The 25745-nt window shown below is 56.9% G+C and overlaps 9 protein-coding genes across 9 annotated transcripts; 4 read left to right on the top strand and 5 right to left on the bottom strand.

Annotated features, from left to right (window-relative positions):
- Window positions 1-150: 150 nt before the first annotated feature.
- PEX6 (peroxisomal assembly protein) lies at window positions 151-4477 on the bottom strand (the record flags this gene model as incomplete). The annotated part of the gene is made up of 3 exons (XM_071055962.1): window positions 151-784; window positions 849-4230; window positions 4303-4477. The coding sequence occupies 3 exons, from the start codon at window positions 4475-4477 to the stop codon at window positions 151-153; spliced, it is 4191 nt and encodes a 1396-aa protein (XP_070912063.1).
- A 1233-nt stretch (window positions 4478-5710) lies between these two features.
- On the top strand, window positions 5711-7969 carry MFIFM68171_00539 (uncharacterized protein; the record flags this gene model as incomplete). The annotated part of the gene is made up of 1 exon (XM_071055961.1): window positions 5711-7969. One exon carries the CDS (start codon window positions 5711-5713, stop codon window positions 7967-7969), a length of 2259 nt encoding a protein of 752 aa, XP_070912062.1.
- Window positions 7970-8846: 877 nt separating this feature from the next.
- On the top strand, window positions 8847-10856 carry MFIFM68171_00538 (uncharacterized protein; the record flags this gene model as incomplete). The annotated part of the gene is made up of 1 exon (XM_071055960.1): window positions 8847-10856. One exon carries the CDS (start codon window positions 8847-8849, stop codon window positions 10854-10856), a length of 2010 nt encoding a protein of 669 aa, XP_070912061.1.
- Window positions 10857-12295: 1439 nt separating this feature from the next.
- On the top strand, window positions 12296-14198 carry ADE17 (bifunctional phosphoribosylaminoimidazolecarboxamide// formyltransferase/IMP cyclohydrolase; the record flags this gene model as incomplete). The annotated part of the gene is made up of 3 exons (XM_071055959.1): window positions 12296-12444; window positions 12503-13985; window positions 14043-14198. The coding sequence occupies 3 exons, from the start codon at window positions 12296-12298 to the stop codon at window positions 14196-14198; spliced, it is 1788 nt and encodes a 595-aa protein (XP_070912060.1).
- Window positions 14199-14727: 529 nt separating this feature from the next.
- MFIFM68171_00536 (uncharacterized protein) lies at window positions 14728-16214 on the bottom strand (the record flags this gene model as incomplete). The annotated part of the gene is made up of 2 exons (XM_071055958.1): window positions 14728-15732; window positions 15924-16214. 2 exons carry the CDS (start codon window positions 16212-16214, stop codon window positions 14728-14730), a joined length of 1296 nt encoding a protein of 431 aa, XP_070912059.1.
- Window positions 16215-16638: 424 nt separating this feature from the next.
- Window positions 16639-18139, bottom strand: MFIFM68171_00535 (uncharacterized protein; the record flags this gene model as incomplete). Its single annotated transcript, XM_071055957.1, has 4 exons — window positions 16639-17164; window positions 17397-17901; window positions 17960-18035; window positions 18089-18139. 4 exons carry the CDS (start codon window positions 18137-18139, stop codon window positions 16639-16641), a joined length of 1158 nt encoding a protein of 385 aa, XP_070912058.1.
- Window positions 18140-18987: 848 nt separating this feature from the next.
- Window positions 18988-20165, top strand: MNN9 (Golgi mannosyltransferase complex subunit; the record flags this gene model as incomplete). Its single annotated transcript, XM_071055956.1, has 2 exons — window positions 18988-20085; window positions 20145-20165. The coding sequence occupies 2 exons, from the start codon at window positions 18988-18990 to the stop codon at window positions 20163-20165; spliced, it is 1119 nt and encodes a 372-aa protein (XP_070912057.1).
- An 812-nt stretch (window positions 20166-20977) lies between these two features.
- On the bottom strand, window positions 20978-21636 carry PEX4 (E2 ubiquitin-protein ligase peroxin 4; the record flags this gene model as incomplete). Its single annotated transcript, XM_071055955.1, has 2 exons — window positions 20978-21297; window positions 21456-21636. The coding sequence occupies 2 exons, from the start codon at window positions 21634-21636 to the stop codon at window positions 20978-20980; spliced, it is 501 nt and encodes a 166-aa protein (XP_070912056.1).
- Window positions 21637-22634: 998 nt separating this feature from the next.
- MFIFM68171_00532 (uncharacterized protein) lies at window positions 22635-25541 on the bottom strand (the record flags this gene model as incomplete). The annotated part of the gene is made up of 1 exon (XM_071055954.1): window positions 22635-25541. One exon carries the CDS (start codon window positions 25539-25541, stop codon window positions 22635-22637), a length of 2907 nt encoding a protein of 968 aa, XP_070912055.1.
- Between the last annotated feature and the right edge of the window lie 204 nt (window positions 25542-25745).

Raw genomic sequence — 25745 nt, 5'->3', positions numbered from 1 at the left:
AAGCGGTTGGGTGTATTCATATCCTAAGGGAGTTGTGATATGGCTTGCGAGAGATACTGTTGGAAAGCGCATTGCCACCACATCTACCACCATTACGATTTGATCCATCTCACTGACTCATTGACATGACGACACCTATATAACAACAAACTAGTCATACAACCCGTCATCACCGCCCCCCGCCCCGTCCACAAACGGAGCCGCAGCAACCTCCTTCTCCTTCCCCTTGTCTCTAATGACGGTCTTCCCACTCCCATTCGTCCCATTCCCGCCATCGGACTCGTCACTGTCTAACGCAACCGCCTTGCCCTTACCCTTACCCGCGGGCGCCTTGCCCTTGCCTTTACCCGACGCGCCCGAGGTCGTCCTCCTTCCCGTCAGCCCCAACCGGGCTGCCGTCCCGTTCTGCTTCTCCTTCTCCTTCTCCTTGTCCTTCTGTCCCTCAAACGTGGCCCGTACACGCTCGTAATGCTCAAGCTCGCCCGCGCTGACGCTGGGTATCAGCTCGCGGTGGGCGTCGATGAAATCCTGCTCGGTGACCATGACGGAAATGTCTTCTTGGGTCGCGTAATGGTCAAAGAAGTTGGCCGTTGAGATGGGCGGCTGCTGTTGGCGAGACGGGTCCGAATTGATAGCCTTGATCTTGGCGTCCACCAGGCTGGCTTGCCGCGTGACGGCTTTCAGCATGGCGTCTGAGCAGAGGGCGTAGAAATCGGCGCCCGTGTAGGTGAAGGGGAGGCGCTCGGCCACAGCGCGGAGGGAGACGGAGGGGTGCAGTGCGAATCTTTGTGTTGCGTCAGTAACTATGATTCCTTGTTGATGGGAGGGGGTTAAAGATTAGAACTCACTTCCTTGTCAATGCCTCCATGATCTTGAGTTGCTTATCATGTGTGTCGGAGACACCCAGGTAAAGCATCTTGTCAAACCGTCCCGGCCGCAACAGCGCCTGATCCAGAAGATCAGGCCGGTTGGTCGCGCCGATGACGAACACGCCGCCGGTATCTTCGCCGCCAGACATGCCGTCCAGCTCGGCGAGCAGCTGCGACACAATACGGTCCATGACGCCGCCGCTATCGCCCTGGTTTCCTCGCTTCGGCGCAACGGAGTCCAACTCGTCGAAGAAGACGACGCAGGGCCTCGCGTCGCGCGCCCGCTGGAATACACGTCGCACGTTGGCTTCTGACTCACCAATGTACATGTTGAGCAGCTCGGGACCCTTGACGCTAAAGAAGTTGAGGCTGTACTCAGTCGCAATGGCCTTGGCTAGGAGCGTCTTGCCCGTACCAGGCGGTCCATAGAATAATATGCCTGATCGCTTCTTCATGCCCTTGGCGAACAGCTCTGGCCTTTCTAACGGCAGCTGGATGGTTTCCGTGACCGCTTCCTTCACGTTGTTCAACCCTCCGACGTCATCCCAGGTCACATTGGGGATCTTGGGCGCGCCGATCGCATCAGCAAAGTTCTTGCGAGCAGCCTCGACAGCAACCTCAAAATCCTGCTTCGTGAGGCCCGATGCCGCCGGGCCGCCGGCTACCTGCACGTCCCGCAGAGTGACGGCTTGCTCTTCGCTCGTAGCATTAGCCGACAGCTGTTCCAAGCGAGACCGCTGCGCAACCAGTGCCCGCTCGACAACATCGACCAGGTCTCCTGCCACGAGCGCGGCCGTTTTGAGGGCAATGCCGCCGAGGTCGACCTCCGGATCCAAAGCAACTCCGCGGTCATCCAAGATCGTCCGCAGGATGCCCTCGCGCTCTCCCTCATCCGGCGCACTCATCTCTAGCTCATGGGTGAACAAGGCTCTGATGCCATCGGGCACCTTCTCTACTTCTGTTGTGGTTGCAATGAGCACTCTGGCGTCGGCCAAGATCTCCTTGATAGACGAGACCATCCGATCCGCTGTCAGAGCCTCGATATGACGGATGAGAAGAGCGCAGCAGTCCGCGCCGCAGCTCATGGCGCGTTCCGCACGCGAGGTTAAGAAGCCGGCCGTCTTCACGTCGCTTCCTCCTGCACCAGAGTCATTGACAATATCGTAGGCATCCACGGTAAAGGTATGCAGCCCAATGTCCATGCAAGCTTGGGAGGCAGTAGTGGCCTTGCCAATATTCCGTTGCGTCGAGACGAGGAGGATCGCCACAGGGGGCATCTTGAGGTGTAAGGCAGGCTTACTAGTGGCGGCTGCCATGAGTTCCCGGAGTCTTCGCCTTAGGGGTGATATGTGTTGCCGCTCTGGCTCTGCCATCAGGGGTCCTGAAGGGCCCTTGGGCTGCTTTGGGAGCTTCTTGAGCCCCAGATAATACCGCCAACTGTTCGATATCGTGCCGGGGACACGGCTCGTTACGGAACCTGTCTGTTCAAGATGGGCCATTGAGATGTCCACGCAAGCGACAGAGCCCCATGGATTCTCCTCCTCTTCCGTTTCCTCGACCGCGTCCTGCTTCACCGGTTGGACGTGGCTAACCTTGAACCAGGCAACTTCGTCGTACTTCAGGTTACGGTCCGGCCATCCGCTGACAATCATGCCGAGAACATCATCGACAGCCGAGTCGTCACCTGCTGCGGTACTCTCCTGCAATGCTCGCCCGAGTTGCGTATCGATGGGAACCGCAATCAGGTCCCCTGGTTTGACAACACGTAGCCTTTTCTCAAAGTAGAATTTCAGGCCCGCCATAACGGCAGTCTGCACATCCCTCTCGACCGGAATCGGTGTCCTGACATGCTGCAAAATAACCTCACGAGCAAAGGGCGGTTGGATGGGGTTCGCTGATTTGGATTGCGGGCCCTTGACAGCCTGCGATGCTCGTCTGATGGGCGAGAGACGCAGATAGGGGGGGCTCTCGAGGTTCGCTAACGTGGCTGGCGAGAGGTAGACGGTAGGGCTTAAGGACTTCTGTATCTGAGACTCGAAGAATGACATTCTCCGGCCGTCGTACTTGGAGCCCGCTACCCTAGCCACGGGACGACTGGAATAGCCCTCTGGTAGCCCGTAAACCCTCGCTGGTCTCCAATTCAGCTCCTCCGAGTCTTGTTCCACAAAGTTCCCCAGGCCGAACGCCCCAAAGCCGTTGGTGGGGGGTTCCTGAGATGCCTCTACCCGCACCCAGTCGCCAGAAAAACACCCGATTCTGGTCAGGTCCTTCACGTCGACATAAATCCGCGCCTCCTCATCGTCTTCAGGGGCTGGCTTCGGGTGTAGGACATCGGGCGGAATGGGCTGCATCAACCCATGGGCCTTGAACAACCGGCCGCGCGGCCGATCTGGCTTAGCGGTTGTTGTGGTGAAACTCGAAAACACGGATGCAGCGCTGCTGAAGCCATTGCCTTTCCGCCCCCGCCCAATGGTTGTGGGAGTGCCAATTCCGCTGGTTATGGTCGACGACAAAGCCGGGGCTTGAAGGGAAATCATGTCATCCATTGAATCGTCGGACAGACCGTCTTCTTCATCCTCTGGGTCCTCAAGTTCCGACTCAGTCGCCGTGACATCCGTCTCATCAGCCGGGTTATCGGTCCTGGAGCCGTCCTCGGCGGCAGAGTAGAATTGGTCATTCGCTGTATCATCGTCAGTCTCGACGGTGAGGTGAAGGCCCCGGCTGTGCGGTATCGGGGCCGAGGAACGGTTGCGTCTGGAGTGGATGCGCCCACGAGAGACAATAATCTTGGTGTTGGGCCCCAGAATTCCCTGGGCGACGGGCTCACAAAGGGCGATCTTGCCGGGACTAGGCGGAACATGGGTGACGGGATGCGGCGGCAGGGGCAGCGGGAATAAATCGCCGGTATGGACGACCTTCAGTGCGCTCAGAGCGATGCGCAACGCTGCTGTCAAGCGACCCTCACGGGTCGAGGCTGCTGGGGCCTTCCCTCTACCGCCGGTGGGATGCTCCCGGAAGAAGGTGCCCTCCCCATCTTCCAATCTTTTCGCCAACTCGCCTTCGAGGCTCACAAAGACAGTGTCCAGTTCAATGGTGGCAACATCCAGGACCAAGACCTCGATGCCGCTTCTGCTGTGCGTCGTTAGGCGGGAGGGCGCGACCTGCTTGAGGGCCACGGCAAAGGATTGCAGGGCCAACGATGAGGGGGAGAACTGTACGGTCGACGGCGCGAGAGCGGTCGACGGCGTGACGGGCACGATGGCCCAGTCCGTGGATTCGGGCGAGCTGTTCGGCGTCCAGGGGGCGAGTGCAATATGAAGGGTAGCCGGGGCACTGGGGAGTTGGTCGTCCTCATCGTGCGCTGTTGTTGTGAACACAGAGAATTAGGATCCGGTCCTGCAGGAGGGCGACTGGGAGGAAAGGAGATACCAACCGTCTTGCAGGTACGGAAACAACTCGGCAAACAAGTCCTCGGATATGATGCCCACATCGCTCTTAACATGATCGTCAAGGACTAGGCGTGCGGCTATTGCTGGTTTATCCTGCCGGCGCCTCCGTACCCGTCTTCGGCGGACACCGGTGCCTCCGTCAGAAACCGACACAGGCATTTCGGAAGACGCTGCGCAGACTCGGGGTGTCGGCGGCACAAGAATCTTTTTTGGTTGCGCAAGATGGCCGACTTCGTCCACTGGGAGTCGGTTCCGAGGAAGGTCCACGCTCAGTGGCCCAATACCCACCCAAGCTCAGATGCGTGAAGTTGCAGCGCAGAGCAGCCGACAACAAAGTGCAGCTGGATATGTCAAGGTCGAGCAGCAATACTCAACTGCAGTCCCAATTGAGTCTCAGGACACCATGTCCGGGAGAAGGGACCGTTCCACGCGACTCGTCGTGCAGGCTGGACAGCCCATCATCCCAGCTGTTCGCAGATGGCTTTCGGCTCTCTCTTTGGCCTCGGCACATTGCGAAGGGTCCGCTGAAAAGAGTTAGCTCAACCCTAACCCCTAACTCTTATAGATATATTGCCGACCCGGTTCCAGGGGTCAACGTTACCAGGCACGCTAGTGTAGCTCCCGCTCCACGCAACCCCACGGCTTTCGTGGTGAAAGCAACATCCAAGATCGATCACTTCAGCTCCACCATATCATTAACATGTTTTGATGGTTCACTTCGTAGCACCCAAAGCACCATGTCTAACGGCGCCACAGGAGAATCCTTCAATCCCCGGAGGCTCTGTGACATTTTTGTCAGGGTCAGTTGTTCTTCCAGCACAACGCTTCAGCGACCTTCACATGCTAAACGAGCCGGGGGACCAATGATAACCCCCTGTTTCTCTCCGAAGATTAGCGCTCCACTCGGGGCAGGATAGTGACGCCAGAGGCTTACATAGACAGCGCCTGAGGGCGATCGCACCACTCGGCTGGATGCTCGGGTTTGTTGTTCGATGGACAAACGGGATCAACCAGGCCGGAATCGGCTTATGCCTGCATTATGCAACTCTTAGCTTCGGCCCGGATAGACTTGAGACGAGCACCTTGTTTCCCAAGTGTGTTTACTATGGTTGGCACTAGAGTAAAATTGGTTCTTGTTCGTGCGTCATTCCAGTTCTCGCCCTCGTCCCATCACCAAGCCGCTTCCCGCCTCCCATCCCCAGCATGACGTCGAGGCAGGGGACTGGCTAATATCCGCCAGCACCACCGTCTAAAACAGATTTCCTAATCTCAATTCCGATGTCTTGCAATTGTGCATGGTCGCCACTTTTATATATGGTGGTTTCTCTTTTTCTCGCTTCCTTGAGCCATCAGGACCACCCTATTGAAATTCCCCTTTTAGATTCGTAAACCATGAAACCCCAAGAAACGCGCCTCGAAGAGAAGACTGCAACATCCGGCTACTCCCCATCCGGACATGACGACCATGAATTGCTGGGCAGGTCCGCCGTCGAGTTTGCAAAACAGGCCGAGAAGCTGTCCCATCACCATCTGGCAGACGGCGAGGGCAACGATGTGGCAGTTGAAGCGCGATTCGTGACGCCGCACGATCCGGTGGTCGTGACGTCGGACGGAAACCGACTGCCGCCCGTCCCATCACAAGAAGCACACAAGCTGAACATTCTTAGGGAGGAGTTGGAGGGCCATAGCCCGCTGGCGGTAGTTGCCGAGGAGCGCGATGTGCGGGATGACGATGGAAAAGCAGCCAAATCACTGAAGGAGCAGGTTGTAAGTCTGTCGGCAGGAATGCTTAAGAATGGGTCCAAGAAATCAACAGATGGGAGTTTAAGACGGTCAATGCCGCCGTCCCATACGAACCCACTGTTTCCTCCCTTGCCGCTCTACGGCCCTCCATCCCTTCTCAGAGACTTCCAGTGCCTCATCTTCAGGGTATCGTCCTTCTTCCTGAGCCTGGCCTTTCTCAGTGTTATCGTGCTCGGCGCTCTATTCACCAGCATCGGCCCAGCAATTCGGCGCCTCTGGCTGCAGGCTACATGTCGGAATCCGGACGCTCGCCGCCCGTTCTATGCGGAGGAGATACGACGGAAGAAACTCAGGGAACAAAAAGAACGGGAATGGCAACAGAGGCAACCGCAATCCCGTGTACGTAGGGAGGGAGAAAGTAGCAACGCCGAAAACGACGGCTTCATTCCCACCGAGGGGGGCCCTGACCCAATTGTCTGCGACCCAGCCTACTATGCCCGCCGTGTAGGCCTCGACATCGAAAAATTCCAGGTCCAGACCGAGGACGGTTTCATCATCGACCTCTGGCATGTCTACGATCCCATGGAGTATAGCCCGTTATCCCCAGAAGAACGGGCCCACCGCGGACCTGAGACCTTTACAGACTCGCCTCGAAAACCCGTCAAGTCCTCATCATCATCACCATCATCATCAAAAGACCCGAAGCCAAAGTTCCCCGTACTGCTCATGCACGGCCTTCTCCAAAGTTCCGGGGCTTACTGCGTCAACGATGACGAGTCGCTGGCCTTCTTCCTCTGCAAGTCGGGCTACGACGTCTGGCTGGGGAACAACCGCTGCGGCTTCGAGCCGCGGCACGTCCTGCTCGAGTACTCGGACCCGCGCATGTGGTGCTGGAACATCCGGCAGATGGGTGTCTTCGACCTGCCGGCGCTCGCGTCCCGCGTCGTCTACGAGACGGGCTTCGCCCGGATCGGCCTCATCTGCCACTCGCAGGGCACCACGCAGGCGCTCGTGGCCCTGGCAAAGGAGCAGCGGCCGGATCTGGGCGAGAGGCTGACTGTGTTCTGCGCGCTGGCGCCCGCCGCGTACGCCGGCCCGTTGATTGGCAAGATGTATTTCAAGTTTATGCGCGTCATCACACCCGCCATGTTCCGGCTCATGTTTGGCATCCACGCGTTCATACCCTTCATGATGGCCATGCATGCGCTGCTGCACCCGCGCGTGTACGGGTGGTTGGGATACAAGGTGTTTGCGTTTCTTTTCAACTGGACGGACGAGCGGTGGGATCGCGGGCTGCGGGACCGGATGTTCCAATTTGCGCCGGTCTATGTCAGTTCAGAGTCGATGAGGTGGTGGCTTGGCCGCGAGTGCTTTGCGAAGCACAAGTGCATCCTGGCGACGAAGGAGGAATGGCGAGCCGAGGAACGGGAGGATCACGAGCAGAAGCAGAGAAGGTCCATCTTGACCGAGGCGGATCGGGACATGGAGGGCGGTGAAGCGGTGGAAAAGTCGGAGCACGCCGCCGAAGCGCACAAGAAGAGGCCGAAGGGGTCGACGGCGTGGTACAATAATCAGGCACCCCCCTTTGCGCTCTGGGTTTGCGGGAACGACTGTCTGGTGGATGGCGATAAGCTGCTGCGGAGATTTGAGCGGGGGCGCGAGCCGCATGTTAGTGTGGTTCACAGCAAGGTCATACCTGAGTATGAGCACCTCGATGTGATTTGGGCTATGGACGCTGTCGACCAGGTGTTTAGGGAGGTGCGGGAGGTGCTGTGGAAGACATGCGATGCGAGGGATGTGTGCCGTGTCCCACGTGGATGTGAGGACGTGGCGCCGTGGGCCCGACCCGAGGCGAGTAAAGCAGAAGAAGACGGCCTGCAGTCGAGTAGCAGCGAGGAGTTACCTTGATGCGATGTACTTTGTACCGCTACACAGATCGTGGTAATTATCTCGCTCTTAGTGTTGAGGATAGCAAGACGTAGCGCCGTAGCCCTGTCAAATATAAGAGTCTTTTGAAACCGGGCGTTGCCGAGTACCTGACTCGTGAAACAGACGTCATTACCGCTTATTACCCACACCATCTAGAGATCTGACCCATGCGATCTTGCACATCTGGAGTCAACAAAGTTGTGGGGTCACGTCAAAGCTGGGCTTCGGTATTGCTGGTAGGGGCAGTTCCGGTCCCTTGCAGCATACCGGCGCAACCCTAGTAATGGGCCTGTCCAGCCCGTACAGTACCCTTCAATGGTAAGTGGGGCATGAAATGTCACTAGGGCCTCAGGTATCTGGAGCGGAAATGGCTCGACTTGAGGTTCTTCTCTCGCAATTACGGCGGTGCGGGAAACACTTGCGCAAATGGAGCGGAACACGGCGTTTGGTGTCTGCGGTTCAAGGCATCTGCGTTCTGAAGGCTTGTCAGCCCCTTAAGTTTACTATATACCCTGGCAGACAACGGCTTTCCATTGTTTGCCGCAGCACCCCCCTGTCCGCGGCTGTACCGTTTGCCCCCTGCATTGTCTCATCCCATCCCATTGGCCCCCATGGCAACAAGTAATGGGAGCTGTGCCACGGCATCTAGGTTCCGGGAAAAGGTCTTTCTTTTTTGCCAGCGACAGCCTTCCCGTCGCGGGTTCATCAATCCGTTTCCCCTCTATCTTGACTGCGAACACTGATGCTCGAGGCTGAATCCCGGAACTCTCCCTGTCGCCGCACGCAGTCCACGTATATGCTCATTTGATAGCGCCTGGCACGCACCGGGTAGCGGACCGTGTCCCGACCTCGAAATATGGTGCTCTTCAATGGCTCCCGGCGGGGGAGAGTCCTCGGCATCGCAGTTTTCCTGACCGTATTGGTTTTCCTGCTTGGCTATCATGCGCCGTTGTCCGCGGTCCAAAGCGAGCCTTTCGACTTGCACAGCGACCCCCCGCCTAAGGCGGGAGCGTCTCTCGATGAGGGCCACCAGAGCGATAAGGTTCCTCCTCCAACGGTGGCCGACGATACGTCTTCGACATCAACTACGGAAGATGCCGACGATGTCGTCGACACCAACAGCTCCGACGGCAAAGGCTCTGACAACCATGAGTTCGACTATCTTAAGACCATGACCACCGAAACCGCTCCCGCTCCTACCCCCACTGTCGAGTGTATAAGCTTCGAGTCATTGCAGCAAAAGAAGCCTGGGCCCTTGTCCGAAGGTAGACGCAAGTTCCCCTATGTGCGCCCACCGCCAGAATGCAGGAAATTCCGTCTCCCTTCACTGGAGGCACTGATCGAGCGCATGAAGACGGTGATTCGCGATCCCGATCTGTTCCGGCTGTTCGAGAACAGCTATCCCAACACACTCGACACCATGATCAAGTGGCGCGGCTATGCCACCCGGAAAGACGAGACGACTGGCGAGGAGGTGGCGACGGACGAGGAGCTGACATATGTGATCACGGGCGACATCGACGCCATGTGGCTGCGCGATTCGGCAAGCCAGGTTTACTCCTACCTACCCCTGCTGGAGCCTTCCACCGAGCCCGACTCTCTGGCAAGTCTCTGGCGAGGCCTCATCAACTCCCACTCGCGCTACATTATCATCTCGCCGTATTGCCACTCTTTCCAGCCACCGCCCGAGAGTGGTATCCCGCCAACCACCAACGGTGCTTACAGCCAAAACCGGCCGATTCCGGCATACAACCCCAAACTTGTCTTTGACTGCAAGTGGGAACTCGACAGCCTGGCATCGTTTTTGCAGATCAGCACCGCCTACTACACCCGGACCGGCGACCTCGCCTTCTTTGGCAAGCACTCATGGGTTGACGCCGTACAAGCCGCTATCGACGCGTCCGCAGCTATGCGCCTCGGCACCTACGACGAAGAGGGCCGCGTCCTCGATTCGGCGTGGAAGTTTACCGGCTGGACAAATCGCGGATCCGAGACGCTGACTAATGACGGCCTCGGGAACCCGGTCAAGGAGAACGGCATGGTTCGTTCAGCGTTTCGCCCGAGCGACGACGCCTGCATCTTTCAGCTCCTCACGCCCAGCAACATGATGTTTGCCGCCTACCTGGAGCAAGCGTCGGCGATCATGCAGGGGCTGGCTGAAGAAGACATCAATCCCAAGGCCGCGAACCTGACCTCAGAGATGCGCAAGCTAGCAAAGGGGATCCGCCGGGGCATCGCGCACGACGCCGTGGTCTCACACCGCGACTTTGGTGAGATCTTTGCGTACGAAGTAGACGGCTACGGCGGCGCCAACCTGATGGACGACGCCAACGTCCCCTCGCTTCTGGCATTCCCGCTGTGGAACTTCACGCGACCTCTTGCCGGTTCCGACACCAAGACCAAGACCGAGACCGAGACCGAGACGGAGAAGGAAGAAAAACATGACTATGCCAAAGTCTACCAGAATACGCGCAAGTTTGTTCTGAGCATGGCAAATCCCTACTACGCTAAAGGCCCGGCCCTCTCTGCCGTTGGCGGGCCGCATCTCGGTCCCGGCAAGGGCTGGCCCATGGCAGCGACGGTGGCCGGGCTCACAGCCTTTGAGGAGCTCGCCGGGTTCTCGTCCGTACAAAAGCGCGATGAGGCCGTGGCCGAGCAGCTGTTTGCTGTGCTGAACTCGACTTCGGGGACGGGAGTCATCCACGAGACGCTCAACGCGTGGAATGAGTTTGACTTCACCAGGTCCTGGTTCGGATGGGCCAATGGGCTGTTCGGAGAGCTAATTCTGAAGATTGCGGCTGATGAGGAGAGTAGGGGAGTGCTCGGGAAGGAAGAGGGGTTGCTGGGGAGGCTCTGGCAGGATTGATGAGAGAAGATCAATATTTTGGATATGTATAGGTATCGGCGTTTCTGTTGTCGAATTATTATTGACTTATTATTGCCTTGGTTTAGTATCATGCATCGGTTTAACATACCAGGCTTGTTTGAACCGGGTCGTTTCAAGCGTTCGTGACCGTTGGGCCATGCAAACGCCGCACTACAGATGTCTGCTGAGCTCACGGCAGTCCAGAAATGTTCTGATAGAATAAGCCCTCCGAGGTCGGCGTCTGCCACGGGTTGAAATTCCCCAAGACTTATGCAGTTGGCACGAGGATGATCTCATTAGCGTGATGGGCCGGGGAAAAAAAAAAAAAAAAAAAAAAAAAAAAAAAAAAAAAAAAAAAAAGGGAAAAAAAGAAAAAAAAAAAAAGCATGTCGCTGCACGATTCGAACGTACGACCTTCTCGAAAGCCCAGCCCCATCCGGGGGTTTCAGGTCACTGTGGGTCCCCAAACTACATGGTTATCATTTGCAGAACATAACGCCGCAATCGTCAAAGGAATCGAGAAGACATAATGCAGCCTTGAGAGCTCAAGACTCATTAAATATGTCTCTGCATTGGTCTGATGCCCCAAAATTTCACCAAAAAAATTGGTAGCGTCTCTTTGAGTAGCGTGTCATCCTTAGTGCAGGGGCCATGCTAATCTTCTCTGTATCGTTTCAACTGCGGGTAATGTTAGCATTCTGCTAATGCGCAACGCAAGACCGTTAGGTAAACTTACATTGACCAAATGTCCCGAAGGACAATTGCCGGGGCACGAAACCTACCTTATAAAGGCATGTGCGGGCACCCTCCAGGGGCGCGCCAACTGGCAGCACCCGACCACTGCTAGGGTTTGCTGATAGCGATAAGAAACGCCTTGCACTGCACACACCCTGCTTTCAAGGCTAAAACTGCCTGTCAACAACCCCCCGAAATGAGGTCACTTCCCAGACGTGGTTCGCAGACTTTTCTCAAGGGAAAGAATTTTCGCCGACGTAGATGGACTGCCCCTTGCACGGGGGGATGCGCTGTTTTATATGTGCCCAACTACGCTAGTAATGCGGTAATTACCTGACCTGATGGCCACGGCATGTATGCGGGGCAAGTCCCGATCACGGCATAGCTACCCCTCCATCGATAGGATGTGATAGGGAAGTGACGGAGAGGATTATTTTAGACCCCTCTAGCCGCATATTGTGGTGCAAGTCGTTCCACCGCGTTCGCTCTGCGAATTCGAAGCGTCTTCTCCTAAAACCTGCGAGCGTCTGACGGGGTTACTTACGACTTGCTTTGGCTACGGCAGGCAATCAAAGGTACAGAATTGGTTGTCAAGGAAACCTTGTGGTCCGACCCCTTCCACACAATCGACGCCAGAGGTCCCTTACCAACAGTGCCGAGGCAGTTTTTACTTCCCCAGTACGACCCCAGGGCAGTCATCCACGATGGCCGAGCACCAACGAATCGCCATTGTCTCCGTCTACGACAAGACCGGTCTCCTGGACCTGGCTAAGGGTCTTGTCAAGCACAATGTCCGCATCCTGGCGTCGGGCGGTACCGCCAGAATGATTAGGGAATCGGGATTCCCTGTCGAGTAAGGGCTGCTGCTTCAGGAGAGGGAGAACCAGCTAACAGCGACCCCTTTCCGCAAGGGACATTTCCGCCATCACCAAGGCCCCCGAGATGCTCTCTGGCCGAGTCAAGACTCTCCATCCCGCCGTGCACGCCGGCATACTGGCGCGCAATCTTGCCTCGGATGAGAAAGATCTTGCCGAGCAGAACATTGACAAGGTCGATTATGTCATCTGCAACCTTTACCCCTTCAAGGACACTGTGGCTAAGATCAACGTCACCGTCCCCGAGGCTGTCGAGGAGATTGATATTGGCGGTGTCACTCTCATCCGCGCTGCGGCCAAGAACCATGCTCGCGTGACCATCCTCAGCGACCCCAAGGACTACGCCGAGTTCCTGAAGGAGCTCGAGTCGGGCGAGATTAGGGAGTCTAGCCGGCAGCTCTATGCCCTCAAAGCGTTTGAGCACACTGCCGACTACGATGCTGCGATTGCCGACTTCTTCCGCAAGCAGTACGCTGCTGATGGCATGCAATACCTCCCCCTGCGCTATGGCGCGAACCCGCACCAGAAGCCTGCAGCTGCCTACGTCAAGGAAGGCAAACTTCCCTTCGAGGTCTTGTGTGGCGCCCCTGGTTATATCAACCTCCTGGACGCCCTCAACAGCTGGCCCCTGGTCAAGGAGCTTAAGAAGGCGCTCGGCAAGCCCGCCGCCGCCAGCTTCAAGCACGTGTCTCCTGCAGGAGCCGCCATTGGCGAGCCCCTGGATGCGGATGAACGCAAGGTCTACATGGTCGAGGATATTGCCGGCATTGAGACGTCTGGCCTTGCCCAAGCCTATGCTCGTGCTCGGGGAGCCGATCGTATGAGCAGCTTCGGCGACATGATTGCTCTCAGTGATATTGTCGATGTTCCTACCGCCAGCATTATCTCGAAGGAGGTGTCTGACGGCGTCATTGCCCCGGGATACGAGCCGGCAGCCCTAGAGATCCTCAAGAAGAAGAAGGGTGGCAGGTACCTGGTCCTCCAGATGGACCCTGAGTACGAGCCTCCCAAAAACGAGACAAGGACCGTTTACGGCATCAGCCTGTCACAGGGCCGCAACGACGTCTCAATCTCACCCGAGTCTTTTCGGACCATCATCACGCCCAAGAACTCGGGGCCCCTTTCTGAGAGCGCGCAGCGTGATCTCACCGTCGCCACCATTGCCCTCAAGTACACGCAGAGCAACTCGGTGTGCTACGCGGCTAGGGGCCAGGTCATTGGCCTCGGCGCCGGCCAGCAGTCCAGAATCCACTGCACCAGATTGGCTGGTGACAAGGCCGACAACTGGTGGCTCCGCTTCCACCCCCGTGTCCTCGGCATCAAGTGGAAAAAGGGCACCAAGCGCCCGGACAAGAGCAACGCGATCGACCTGCTCGTCAGCGGTCAGCTGCCCAAATCCGGCCCGGAGCGCGAGACCTTTGAGGCCATGTTTGAGGAGGTCCCGCCTGCTTTCACTGAGGACGAGAAGAACGAGTGGCTGTCCAAGTTGACCAACGTGGTCGTGTCGAGTGATGCTTTTGTAAACCGCCCCCCGTCACTATCTCTTATCATTCGGATGGCTAACAGATCACATCAGTTCCCTTTTACCGACAACGTCTACCGCGCCGCTCGCTCAGGCGTCAAGTACATCGCCGCTCCTGGGGGCAGCCAAAACGACGTGCCCGTATTCGGGACGGCCGAGAAGCTGGGTATCACCTTTGTGGAGCAGAACATTCGTCTCTTCCACCACTAGAATCGTTTATAAAACGTATGGTGCTATGGAGGGTAAACCGGAAAAAACAACAGAGATACCCCTTACTTCGGTTGCACGGTAGAGTGGACGTGAAAAGTGAATTCTCTCCTGGCTTGGGGCTTTAGGGAGACAGCCCCACAGTAGGTAACAATGGACGGGTAGGGCGTAGGCCGGGTCGGGACGAAAAGGTTCAACACTTTCAGTAGAGGTTAGACAAATGGGAAGCCATATGGTTACTGGATAACAAATGTGTTTATATGTCACGCGCCCGTCACTTAAAGGGGTCCCCGTTCAAACGGACCGCAATCGGTAGATGGAGAAGACTGTGGAGGAGTGTTTTGAACAAATGTAATGTTGGAACGGACGAGTCAAGGTAGGGCGTTCGATTGATATCTGACCGAGACTAATCGTACATAACCTGTGCTAATAGGAGGCCTAACTAATTCGAGAACGGCCTGCTGAAGTGATATGATAGCAAGGCTTCTAGAAGCATATCCCCGAAAAGGAGGTAACATCAATGATGGAGAAATCATTTCAAAGTCCGTAATTCACTCTTACCATCATCTTCATCACTGCCACCACCCTTACCCCCGCTGCTGCCGCCGCCGTTACCCTTTGACCTCCTAAACTTCTCCCTTCCCGTCGCGAAGAAGGCCTCAACGATGCGCCCGTCAAACGCGCGGCCGTGCATCAGCCGCAGGCACGCCTCGGCCGCCTCCCTCGTCTGGAACCGGACGCTGACGATGCCCTCCTCCTCCTCGTCGTACAACACGACGTTGGTGACGGGCCCCAGCTTGGCGCACTCCTCGCGTATGTCCTCCTTGATGTCGAGCAGCGCGGCGGGGTCCTCCTTGAGCTCCTGGAGCGTGAACATGTGCCGGAGGATGACGACCTTGTCCCACTTGCCGCCTTTGCTGACGACGACGCCGCCGCCGCCGCCGCCGCCGCCGTCGGGGACGTTGGGATGCAGCGTCGACGGCTCGTCGTCGCTCCAGTCGGCTAGCTTAGCGGAGAGTTTCTGCGTTTTTCTGATAATCTTGGCTTTGTCCTGGTCGCTTCGTCTGTTGTCACCTGTGGGTTTGTTGTTGTTGCTGCTGCTGCCACCGCCGTCGCCGTTGTTATTGTTGTTGTCTCCGTCGTACCTAGTCTTCTTATAGCTCGAGTCGGCAGCCTGGACTCGCATCTTAGGAGCGTTGGGGCTTGAAGGGGTGAGGCGGAAGTCGGTGTCGTCTAGCAGCATGATTGCCATGTCGACAGACTGGGGTTTGAAGAAGACGATGAGGGCGTCGCCCTTGAAGTTGCCGTCGGCATCCGTGTACATCTTGATGCGCGGCCGGCCGCTGTCAATCTCCTCGGCGATGACGCCGCACTTGCGCGAGAAGAGCTCGGCCACCTCGTCGGCGGTGGCATCGAGCGGGAGCCCCGTGACGTAGACAGCCGTGTTCTGCTTGGGCTGCGGCGGGCCCCGGTGGCCGCCCTGTTGCCGCCTGACATTCTTAGACGAGCGATCATTATTGTTCTTGATGTCGTTGTCCTGCTGACGCGCAAACAGAGAAGAAAACATCAAGCGACTGGTCAGTCTCTCCCCGGATCTCGCGTGCGAGCGCTCGGGACTGTTCTTGTCTCTGGACTCTACTTTCATGGATTGGGCTATGGTGGGAGGAGGAATGCGTGGCGGCGTGCGGGACGGCCGACGCTGCTGGTGTGTATGCGCGCGCAGCTTACCTCGCGGTCGTTCGAGTGGTCCATCTTCCTCTTCCGCCCAGGCGCGGGCCCTTGCCGGTCGTTCTCGTAGGTGTCCGTATTGGGCATCATGTATCCCTTCTGTTGTTCCTCAATCAGGGCTTCATCGATCATGGGGATCCAGCGCCGCAGCCCATGGTCGAATTCGTACTCGGTGCCATCGTCCTGCACCGCGATATACTTGTTGTCGAGCTTGGAGAAAGAGATGCGCTCATCCTGGTCGAATTCTTCTGGGTTGGTCGGGAAAGACCAGTACTCGGCCTCTCCAGCCATGGCTCCGGGCATCTAACTAAAGAGAAAGGTTGCGCTACGCAGGCTGTGGCAGAGCTGGATGCGAAGGTTGGGAGGTCTGAGGTTCAACAAAGCTCGAAAAATGGAAATGACGTTGCAATCGGACCAGCCAGGGGTTAAGATGGGCGCCCCGCACATCGCGGGGCCCGTTGGCACTGTGGAGGCTGTGTATTCAGTACGAGAGCATTACACGAAATTACCACGCACTTTCACCGTAACGTGACATAACACGGCACCATTACGGAACCTGGCATTGAAACCGCTGGCCAAGAGATACCGCTCCAGGTTTCTTTTATGTTTGCCCTGCGCCTTGTACACCTCTCAACTGCTTATAATACAAGCGGTAGTGCCCTATTGCTGGAAGACCCTCGGCCGGTGGGCTTTCCGCGCTGTCAGAGCATCTCCGCTACTTCTTCTGCACCGTCTTCTTCACGCCCTCCACAAACGCCTCGATGGCATCGCCGCCACCAAGAGGGACGGTTCCGCCCCTGACGAGGCCCCCATTCTCCAGCGTAATGCCCAGGGCTTCGGCAATGCTCGGCAGACCACCGTCCCTGAGCGCAACCGTCAGGCTCGCGAGGCTCTGGCTAAATTGCGGGCTGCGGAGGACCTTCTTGACGAGTGCGCGCTTCTGCTCCGAGCTCATAGCCTGCTTAGCAGCTTCCACGGATTCCGCACTAGGCTCTCTTGCGATGGCGTCTGCGTTTTCTCCTTGCTGGGCCATGACTAACACAGTAGCAGGAAGGAAGCTTAGAAGGTTGTCGACGTATTCGTCGGTAGCCGCGTCGAGCATAGGGATGGTGACGGATGTCTCGAGCAGGTCGTTGAGCAGGGGATACGCCTTGCCCTCAGCCCGGCCGCCCGCTAGTCCAGGGGTGCCCTTGAGAGAGTCAAGGAAGTTCCGGACCACGGCGGCCGCATCATTACTTGCCCTGCCAAACAGGTTAGCATCTGTGTGCGGGCATCTAGTATTGGACAGCGAAACAATGCAATGCCGATTTCACATTGTTCTCCGCTAATTGCTTGCCGACCAGATGTCTAGACAGTACATGATATCTGCGGGGTTGCCCGATGCTATGCGCCAGATCCAGCTCGTTTTTCGTGAGACGAAACGAATACAGTCGGTCCACGCGAAATCGGATCAGATGGGAGAATATCACCTACGCTCGAGCCCCGTCTGCTCCTCCTTCTCTGGCATCCTCGCCTTCCTGCCGAAAGTCTCCGCCGGTAGCGCCCGGGCCGGCGCCTCCATGGCCGCCCCGACGCTGCTCATGTGGGCGGCCTTCAACATCCTCCATAGTCTCATCGTCATCAGCATCGCGCCGGCTGTCGTCGTCATGGTTGCGGATTGACGCTAGTTCGCGGTTCACATCTACCTCCTCGCCTTGCAGAAGCTTGTCGACAATCTCCCCGATCTTCAGGTCTCTCGGGCTCAGCCAGGCCGGATCGCCGCTTCGGCCCTGCGGCTTTGACTGGAGCCAGAACAGATGTCGCTGCGAGGAAGACGTGAACTTGAGGACGAAGATGCGACCGTTGGTCTTGGAAGTCGGATGGCTCGGCGTGCGCGTGTCGTATGGGACAAAGTGGCCATCTGTCGGGATCATGACAAGGTCAAGTTCGGGCTCATCGAGAGGAACGTTTCTGGGCCGCCAGCAGAAGTGGATTAGGTCTGTTGTCGCGTCAGCGTGCGGTTCATGCCGCGCCGAGCACCGGAGGTGCAACTGTACCGTCTTCGGAGTAGAGGTAGATATAGCCGGGCGTTGGCTGGGCCTTGATCTTGAAGGGTTTCGACGATTGCTGGGACTAGTCAGTTGGGGAGGAGCGAAGCGGGGTGACGAGAGAAGGCGAAAACAGACATCGACATCGCAAATGCCCGCCTTGAACGTGATGATGGGTGTTATTGACATCGCTGCGGTATTGTGTAGTAGCTGAAAGTCAACCGCGCCGACGACGTCACAAAGGCACTTGGGTGAGAGTGGGAGGACTTTTGAGATGGGCGGCGAATCTAATCTGCTGAACTTTTGGTGGTTTGGGTAACTGAGCTCAGGCGGGTGCTGCTGCTGACAGCTCCAGGCTGCCCGCCCGTTGACGTGGGCGAGCTCTGGTTGCACAGTGAACACACTGTAATTTGTACTATGATTGTCTAGTATCTCCTTGTACGTGTGATTATCATCTTGTAAGTGGCCCGAATGTCGAAAAGGCTCTTTTCGCAACACATGCCCATTCTTTCCCGCACTCACTGCAGGCCGGCAATTTGCTGTCTTATACAAGTAGTTGCTGTCAGAATCTGTCTTCAAATGCCGGCTTAATTCGAACGACTGGCTGAGAATTGGAGTCGTTAATCTGCGCAGAGTTCACCGATATGAGGCACCTCTGTACCGTACCTTGACGTAAATTACCGCCTCGCAGGTGCTGCGTTCGGCCGGCCGGCCGGCCGCCAGGTCCGCTGCGTTCCACCCCTGCACATCATTCTATGTAAGTTGTCTTTCTGGAATCCCTTTTCCAGATTCCACCGGAATTCCATCTCGCCAACTCCTCCAAACCGACCCGGAACCACCGCCCCGCGCAACAGGGCACTGGCCGCATCTGAGGCCGAGTCTTGTTAACTGGCTGCACCTTGGCTGTTGTCGCCCTGCCGCTGCGTTGCAAAAGCTCGCTGGGCGGCGCTCGATGTGAAATTGGCGAGCACAGCAGCAGACGTCGCATCGCATCCTTTTCTATGTGTCACTTTCCTTGATCTATCGTAGACGATCCCATGGCGCGTCCCATGGGGCCGGTTCGTCTGAAGAAGACGAACCCACTGACTCTCATCATCGGCGTCACTCTTTGCATCTTCATTCTATTTTTTTTAATAGGCTCCTCTGGCCCCGACTTTTCCGCTTCTCGAAAGGCCACCGCCGCGTCTCACCATCTCTCGCCGCCGACATCTCCCTTCCGCAAGTCAACCGGTGGTGGCAAGCCGAAGCCGCCGCCTGTCGCCCATTACAACCTTAATAATGTCACCATCTCGTCCACCCCTCTCGAGCACGGCGAGAACATCCTCATCCTGACCCCCATGGCCCGCTTCTACCAGGAGTACTGGGACAACCTCCTTCGGCTGTCGTATCCGCACGAGCTGATCACCCTTGGCTTCATCCTGCCAAAGACCAAAGAGGGCAACGCAGCGACGACGCAGCTGCAGAAACAGATCGCGAGGACACAAAAGGCTGGGCCAGAGAAGGACAGATTCAAGAGCATCATCATCTTGCGACAGGACTTTGACCCGCCGATTCAATCGCAGGACGAGAGCGAGCGCCACAAATTGAAAAACCAGAAGGCTCGACGGGCGGCTATGGCCAAAGCCCGCAACTCCCTTCTCTTCTCGACGTTGGGTCCGTCAACTTCTTGGGTTTTATGGCTAGATGCCGATGTTATTGAGACCCCCCCAACCCTCATACAGGACTTGGCTCGCCATGACAAGGCTGTCATTGCGCCCAATTGCTTCCAGAGATTCTACAACACCGAGACCAAGGCGATGGACGAGCGACCGTACGACTTCAACAACTGGCAGGATAGCCCTACGGCGCAGGAATTGGCGAAGCAGATGGGCCCGGACGACATCTTGCTGGAGGGCTACGAGGAGATGGCGACGTATAGGGCACTAATGACCTACATGTACAAGGCAGACGGGCTCCTCCATGAAGAGGTTCCCTTGGACGGTGTAGGGGGCACGGCCCTGTTGGTCAAAGCCGACGTTCACCGAGATGGGGCCATGTTTCCGGCTTTCCCCTTCTACCACTTGATCGAGACAGAGGGCTTTGCAAAGATGGCCAAGAGGCTGGGTTGGCAACCATTCGGCCTGCCGAATTACAAGGTAGAATTCTCTATCCTGCCGCTGTCAATATCTAGGTGGTTGTGCTGACACGATCATAGGTGTATCACTATAACGAGTGATCTGTTGCGGAAGCTATAACCAGGCGATGTTTCGGCGTTACACAATGATATGGCCTTAGCATGGACATTGGACAAGAGCAAGATCTCTCTTTTTCCTCTGGTAAGGGACGGGAAACAACTGTCGGGAATTTGGAGAATGAGTGGAATGTCATGACATGATGTCCCGACTGAGCTATGGCAGGCTCGTATTGCCATGGTCAACGGAGATGCAATACCACTGACCGCGGAGAGGGGAAGGGCGGGGGGAGTGGTTTTGCGTACTACAGAACCAAGGGGACGAGGCCAGACAGCAGGAAAGTGGGCTGCAAAACTGTACGATACAATGTGCTACGACGACGGTTGCGAGCGCAGGGACGCAGCCGGGTTTGTTTCGTGTGTTGTGGCTGGCATTGTCATAACTAGGGACCGGATAGTAAAACGACGACACACCAAAGCATGGCGTTTAGTGAATAGTCTAGAGCTTTTTTTTCGGATGCAATAAGTATCATTATTTGCGCATCATCTCCATGGAAACGCCGCTTGGCCATGGTGATGTTGATAGCTGCTATCCCCTACCCTCGATCATTGTGCCAATACCGCCATGCCCTGTCAATGCCCACTTTGTGCCTTCTATATGGTGCTTGGATATTCATGCGCTGATAATTAGGAAAAAAAGAAGAAAAAATTAAGAAAAGTGTATCTCGCCTATACCAGATACTGGAGCCGAAAAGCGAAATGCAGCCCCATGTTCTCATCCCATCTAATCTCCCACAAGCCAAGAAAGCCTCTCCTTTAGTTTATCCTAGTCCCAACAGGACCTTAAGTCATGAGATCTATTCCCCGTCAAACCTCTCCTCCTCCACCCACAACTCGATCAGCCTCCTCGCCCCGAGGGTATCCCCGTCCCGCAGGAGCGCGGCGATATCCACGTTGTACGGTGATTCCACGGCGGGGCAGCTCAGCAGCATGCGGACGGCGCGCACGCACTCGAGCACGCTGTACGCCGGCGTCCACGCCTCCTTGAGCAGGTCGAGGCAGATCTCGCCCGTCTGCAGGGCGACGTTTGCGTGGATGATTGGCGTGACGAACGAGATCTTAGGCGGCTGCAGCGGGTAGGTCGGGGGTATCGCGATGCGGAGGAGCCAGCGGCCTTCTGTTGACCGTCGGCCGTTGACGGCGCTCGGTCAGTATATAAATACATACTTTCGGCATGGCGTAGGAGGGAGCAGGTGCAGAGGAAAAGGGAAGGAAAAGGGAGGGGAAGGGAAGAGGGGAGGGGGGCTTGGGGTTCGTAAAGTGGAGGGAACGCACGATCGTAGCCAAGTCCTATTCCCGTGCCATTTATCACGGCTTCCCAGCTGAGTATGTCATCGTCGCTGACGGGGCCTAGGCGCTCGATACCCTTCTCGCCGGCCGACTCGACGTTGTTCCACGTGGCGAGCTCATTTAGCAGACGGCGGGCCGCGCTGCGGGACGAGGACGCGGCAGGCATCGCCGACCCGCCTTGGGGAATGTGGTTGCCCTACTCTTTCTGTCCTGCTGGGTGGTGCTGTACTATCCGTTTCCTCTTAGCAGGTTCGCTAAACCACGATCGCTCTGAATGCAGTTTGATCCTGTAAATGATAATGCCAACTATGTTTGGCTGGCTCGAATACGCTCTGTGGTTGCTTAGTAGATGAAACCGTCTCCAGGTTGCTGTGCCGGCTTTCGAGCTGCTAACCCCTGTCGCTATTGGGCAGCGAGTCTAGGCGCGTCGTGGGGCACAGTTCAGCCGAGGCAAGGCGCCTTGGAACCCTAAAATCCGGGGCAGGCTGCATGGCCCGGGTTTGTGACGAGGCTCCGGATCAGGTAGAGGAAACTCGGGACGATCACACGGCATGCGCCTGATGGTCTTGCATACCCGAGTATGGTCACACAACAAAACGGGCGATGCAGTGTAGAATGTCGAACCCTCGCTGTATTACTGCTTTGAGAAATTTCCCTCCACCGCATTGGCACGACACATGTACTTTGGTATGTTCGGAATCTGAATCGTCGCCACCTTTGAATCATATTTCCCATCTGCATCATGCCCTCCCCCCTGGCCCCTAACCTGAAGCACACATTGGCAATTGAGATTTCTGTTCCAGATCTCATGCGACCTTCGTCCTCATGCTGCCATTAGAAACGCCATAGCTCTCAAGATTAAACCGCAAAAACCCTCATAATCCTACACGTACATCTCCGGTAACTCGGGCACCACACCAAGTGTGATCGCGAGACTTGGATCCCATTTTCGAACGCCCAGTAAAAAGCACCGTGCTCGCTTGGGGGCCCAATATGCTTCTACTGGCGTCCGCATCCGCAACTCGAGTTGTAGCCATAGCTGAACACGTGGGGAAGGCCAATCGAGTCCCGCTCAAGATCCCTTAGTGATGAGCCGGCCCATGAGTGGGCGGTATCCGCAATGGAGTCAAGATGTCCGCCATGTTCTGCAGAAGAACTGAGCCCTCACGTCGCACTGCTCTCCTTTGATTTCCAGAACTGCACCATCCGGCTCAGTCGCTTGGCTTTGCTTGTCTTTGACTTTTTCTCTGGCTCGCTATCCATTGGAACTTCTATCGACAGCTTGCTCCTCTCTCCGTGTGAGCTGTTGATGAGCCGGCTTAGACTTGCTAGGCTTGAACGGCGTCGTCCAAAGGCAGTCGAGGTAAACGAGGCCGGTCTTGGCTGATCACCCAAGGGTGGGTGCCTAGCCTGCGGGTACTGCCCGAAGAGGCTGTCCCGAGTCATGGTTGAGTTGCTGCTAGTCAGGGACGGAATGTCGTCGACCGATATCCGCACCTCTGGGCCGGGTTCACCCATGAGCAACGACTGGAAGTTATCCTCTGTAACCGATGATGGTGCTGTTGAGATACAATGGGCATCATAGGACATCGGCGTTCTTGGAGAGGGGAAGGCTGAGGATTGCGTCATGGAATAAGGGCTGATGGGGGCTAGGGAGGCTGAAGGGAGGTTGAGCGGGCTGACTTCGACTGGCGCGAGGTCCTTAGGCCGGAAAGCATGATGGGGAGAAGGAGTGGTAGAACCGGAATTGACTTCCCCGGGAGAGGATCCCCTGGATGCAGTCGAATGGCGAGGAACGGATTCACCGAGAACTGCCTCATCACAGCCTGATGTTGTTGGCCGATCTAACGGAACCCTCGCAGTCTGGGACAGCGTTTCGGCCCCACCGCTCCCGAGTTGGCCGTCTTCATCCAGTAGCTGCACAGCATTGTCGCCTTCCATACCAGTTTGAGCGGCCTTTGGCGAAGGATGCTCTTCTTCGGATTGCCGGGGAGCTTGGAGTGGTTCGGCGACGGGTGTTTCTACCACAGGCGTCGACTGCCCGCCCGAGTTATTGGTCGAGCTATTTGCCGAGTTACCGGTCGAGTTTTCCTCGTCCTCCTCGTCCTCTTCGAATACGTCGGCCATTGTTGAGCTGCTCCCAAAACGCCGGAATCCAAACCGTCCGCCTTCAAAGGGAACGAGTTCCGGCGCGCTTTCCGCACGCCGGTGGTGATAGTGCATCCCCGGACCAGAGAATCGGCTCATGCCTGCAGCACTGTGCAGCTGCTTCTTGATATGGCCTCCGGCCCTCTGCGCTGCTTCCCATTCTGGGTTGCGTGGTAAAGGCGTATTGAACGGACCCAACGCCGCGTCCAGGTCGATCATTGGATAAGAGGCATCTTCTTCGGGAACCGAGGCGGGCTTGGGAAAAGTCCAATTCTCCCAACTTTCAGCCCCGGGCGACTGGGTCAGAGTGAAGGTGGGCACTAAGGGCTCCGGATCTAGCGACATATGCGTGATATCATCATCTATGCCGCCTAGACGCTCTGGATGCCGCAGCGGGGGCGGTGTTGGGGTTCTCCGCTTCTGTTTACCGTACCGGTATTTTCCTTTACGGGATAGGATGGATCCCGCCCAAGTTTTGACTTTCTTTGGCTTTTTACCTCTCTTTTTGCCGGCAAGCTTCGGTGCGCTTGACGCCTCCTCGAATCCATTCAAATGCGTGTCTGGAGTTCCATCGATTGAGACGCGTCCCGTCGTGCTGCAGTGAGAAGCAGTGGAACGCGGGCTATCCGGCTGAAGACGTGTAGGCGATCCCGTAATGAAGGGTTCACGGCCGAACAGTGACCACTTTTTGGAAGACCTAGTAGGACTAGGGGTGGCTGGGCTGAGTGGGAGGGGAGGCGGGAGAGCGCCCAGCAGAGGAATCGATCCCCTTCGCCTAGGTGAACGAAGAGCTGGATCCTGCTCTTGAGCACTCTGCGTCCGTTCCATGACAGCCCCTGCCGTGCTTGGTCGGCTATCGTGGTGTCTCGCAGTCGGAGTAGAACACAGAGGGGGGTTCAATTCCCGATCGCCATTCGAAAGAGAAATGACCGACGAAATACTACCAGAAACAGAGTGCCCCAGACGCGCGGTAACGGTACTGGATGTATCGGTAGAAACCAGAGACAATGGCCTCGGGATGTATTCGAGCGTATCCGAGAACCCGACCTTGTTCCGCACGGCGGGCTTAGGAGCCTGCTCGATCTGCACGACAGGTAATGGCGTCTTTTTCGCTTCCTCACCGTGAGACTCTGATGCCGACGGAGGAACCGGTTTCTCCTGTTCGTCGAGATTCTCTGTTCCCGGAAACCCTTGGCCGGCTGGTTTCTCGGCGACTGCTGGGCTGGTAGGAGCGCTGCTCCCCCTCGCGTTGGGGGTGGATGGCGGGAGAATGATCGAAGATAGGTCGTGGCTGGAGATGGCCGCAGATCGACGATGAGCGTGCCCTCTTCGGGGCTTAGTAGTTGGCTGCAGTAATGGCGACGCCATGCCGCTCTCCGACTTGGTCGGACTGACGTTCATGACGGTTATGGCTTCCCCGTCACGAATACTCCCTCCAACGAACTCGCTACCTCCTCTTCTGTGTCCATGGCCGTTATGTCGGACAGGGCCCGACCGCGGAGAGCCCGGAGCAGATGGCGATTGTGGCGGGCTCAGAAACATGCTCTCAGGACCCGGTGTCGCGGGCAGAGACGCCCCTGGGTTGAACGAGAAAGCGGGTAGGGCAGGCGAACGTGAAGCGGGTTTCTCGTCCTCGAAGGTCGTTTTTGATACCGGTTCGTAGGGCTCTACGACGGATCGCGGTCGTCTACCGGTTGCGCGGGGGAAAGAAGACGTCGCTGAGGAGGACGTCGGCCTGGCGGGAAACACAAACGGCGGGTTTGGCGGAGGCGGGTTTGATCGGGGCGATGCCTGCGGGTTAGTCGGACGCAGGTGTTGATCAGTCATGGCCGGGGAACCCGCAAGGTGAAGCGCCGCTCCGTGTTCTAAGCAGTCGGGCGAGGGTGCATCGACCACCATGTCGGGTCCAATTGTAGCTGCCATCATTCCAAGCCGCTCTGCGGCACCAGAAGCGATTGGCAACTCAGTTCAAAGCGGATGACATGGGAAGTTCAAATACGAAAGATCGCCTGGCGGGGAGACATAGACCAGCGGCGATCGTAGTCAAGGCCGAGGAACTTATCGCAGCTCGGCAGATGGTGAGAATTAAACGATTAAAAGACAATTGCAACCTGAGATCTGGACGAG

Source organism: Madurella fahalii (genome assembly GCF_045866475.1).
Source record: "Madurella fahalii IFM 68171 DNA, scaffold_1, whole genome shotgun sequence".
NCBI classification, from domain to species: domain Eukaryota; kingdom Fungi; phylum Ascomycota; class Sordariomycetes; order Sordariales; genus Madurella; species Madurella fahalii.
Note: the sequence above shows the minus strand (reverse complement) of the source record. Positions and strands in the feature narration are given on the sequence as shown.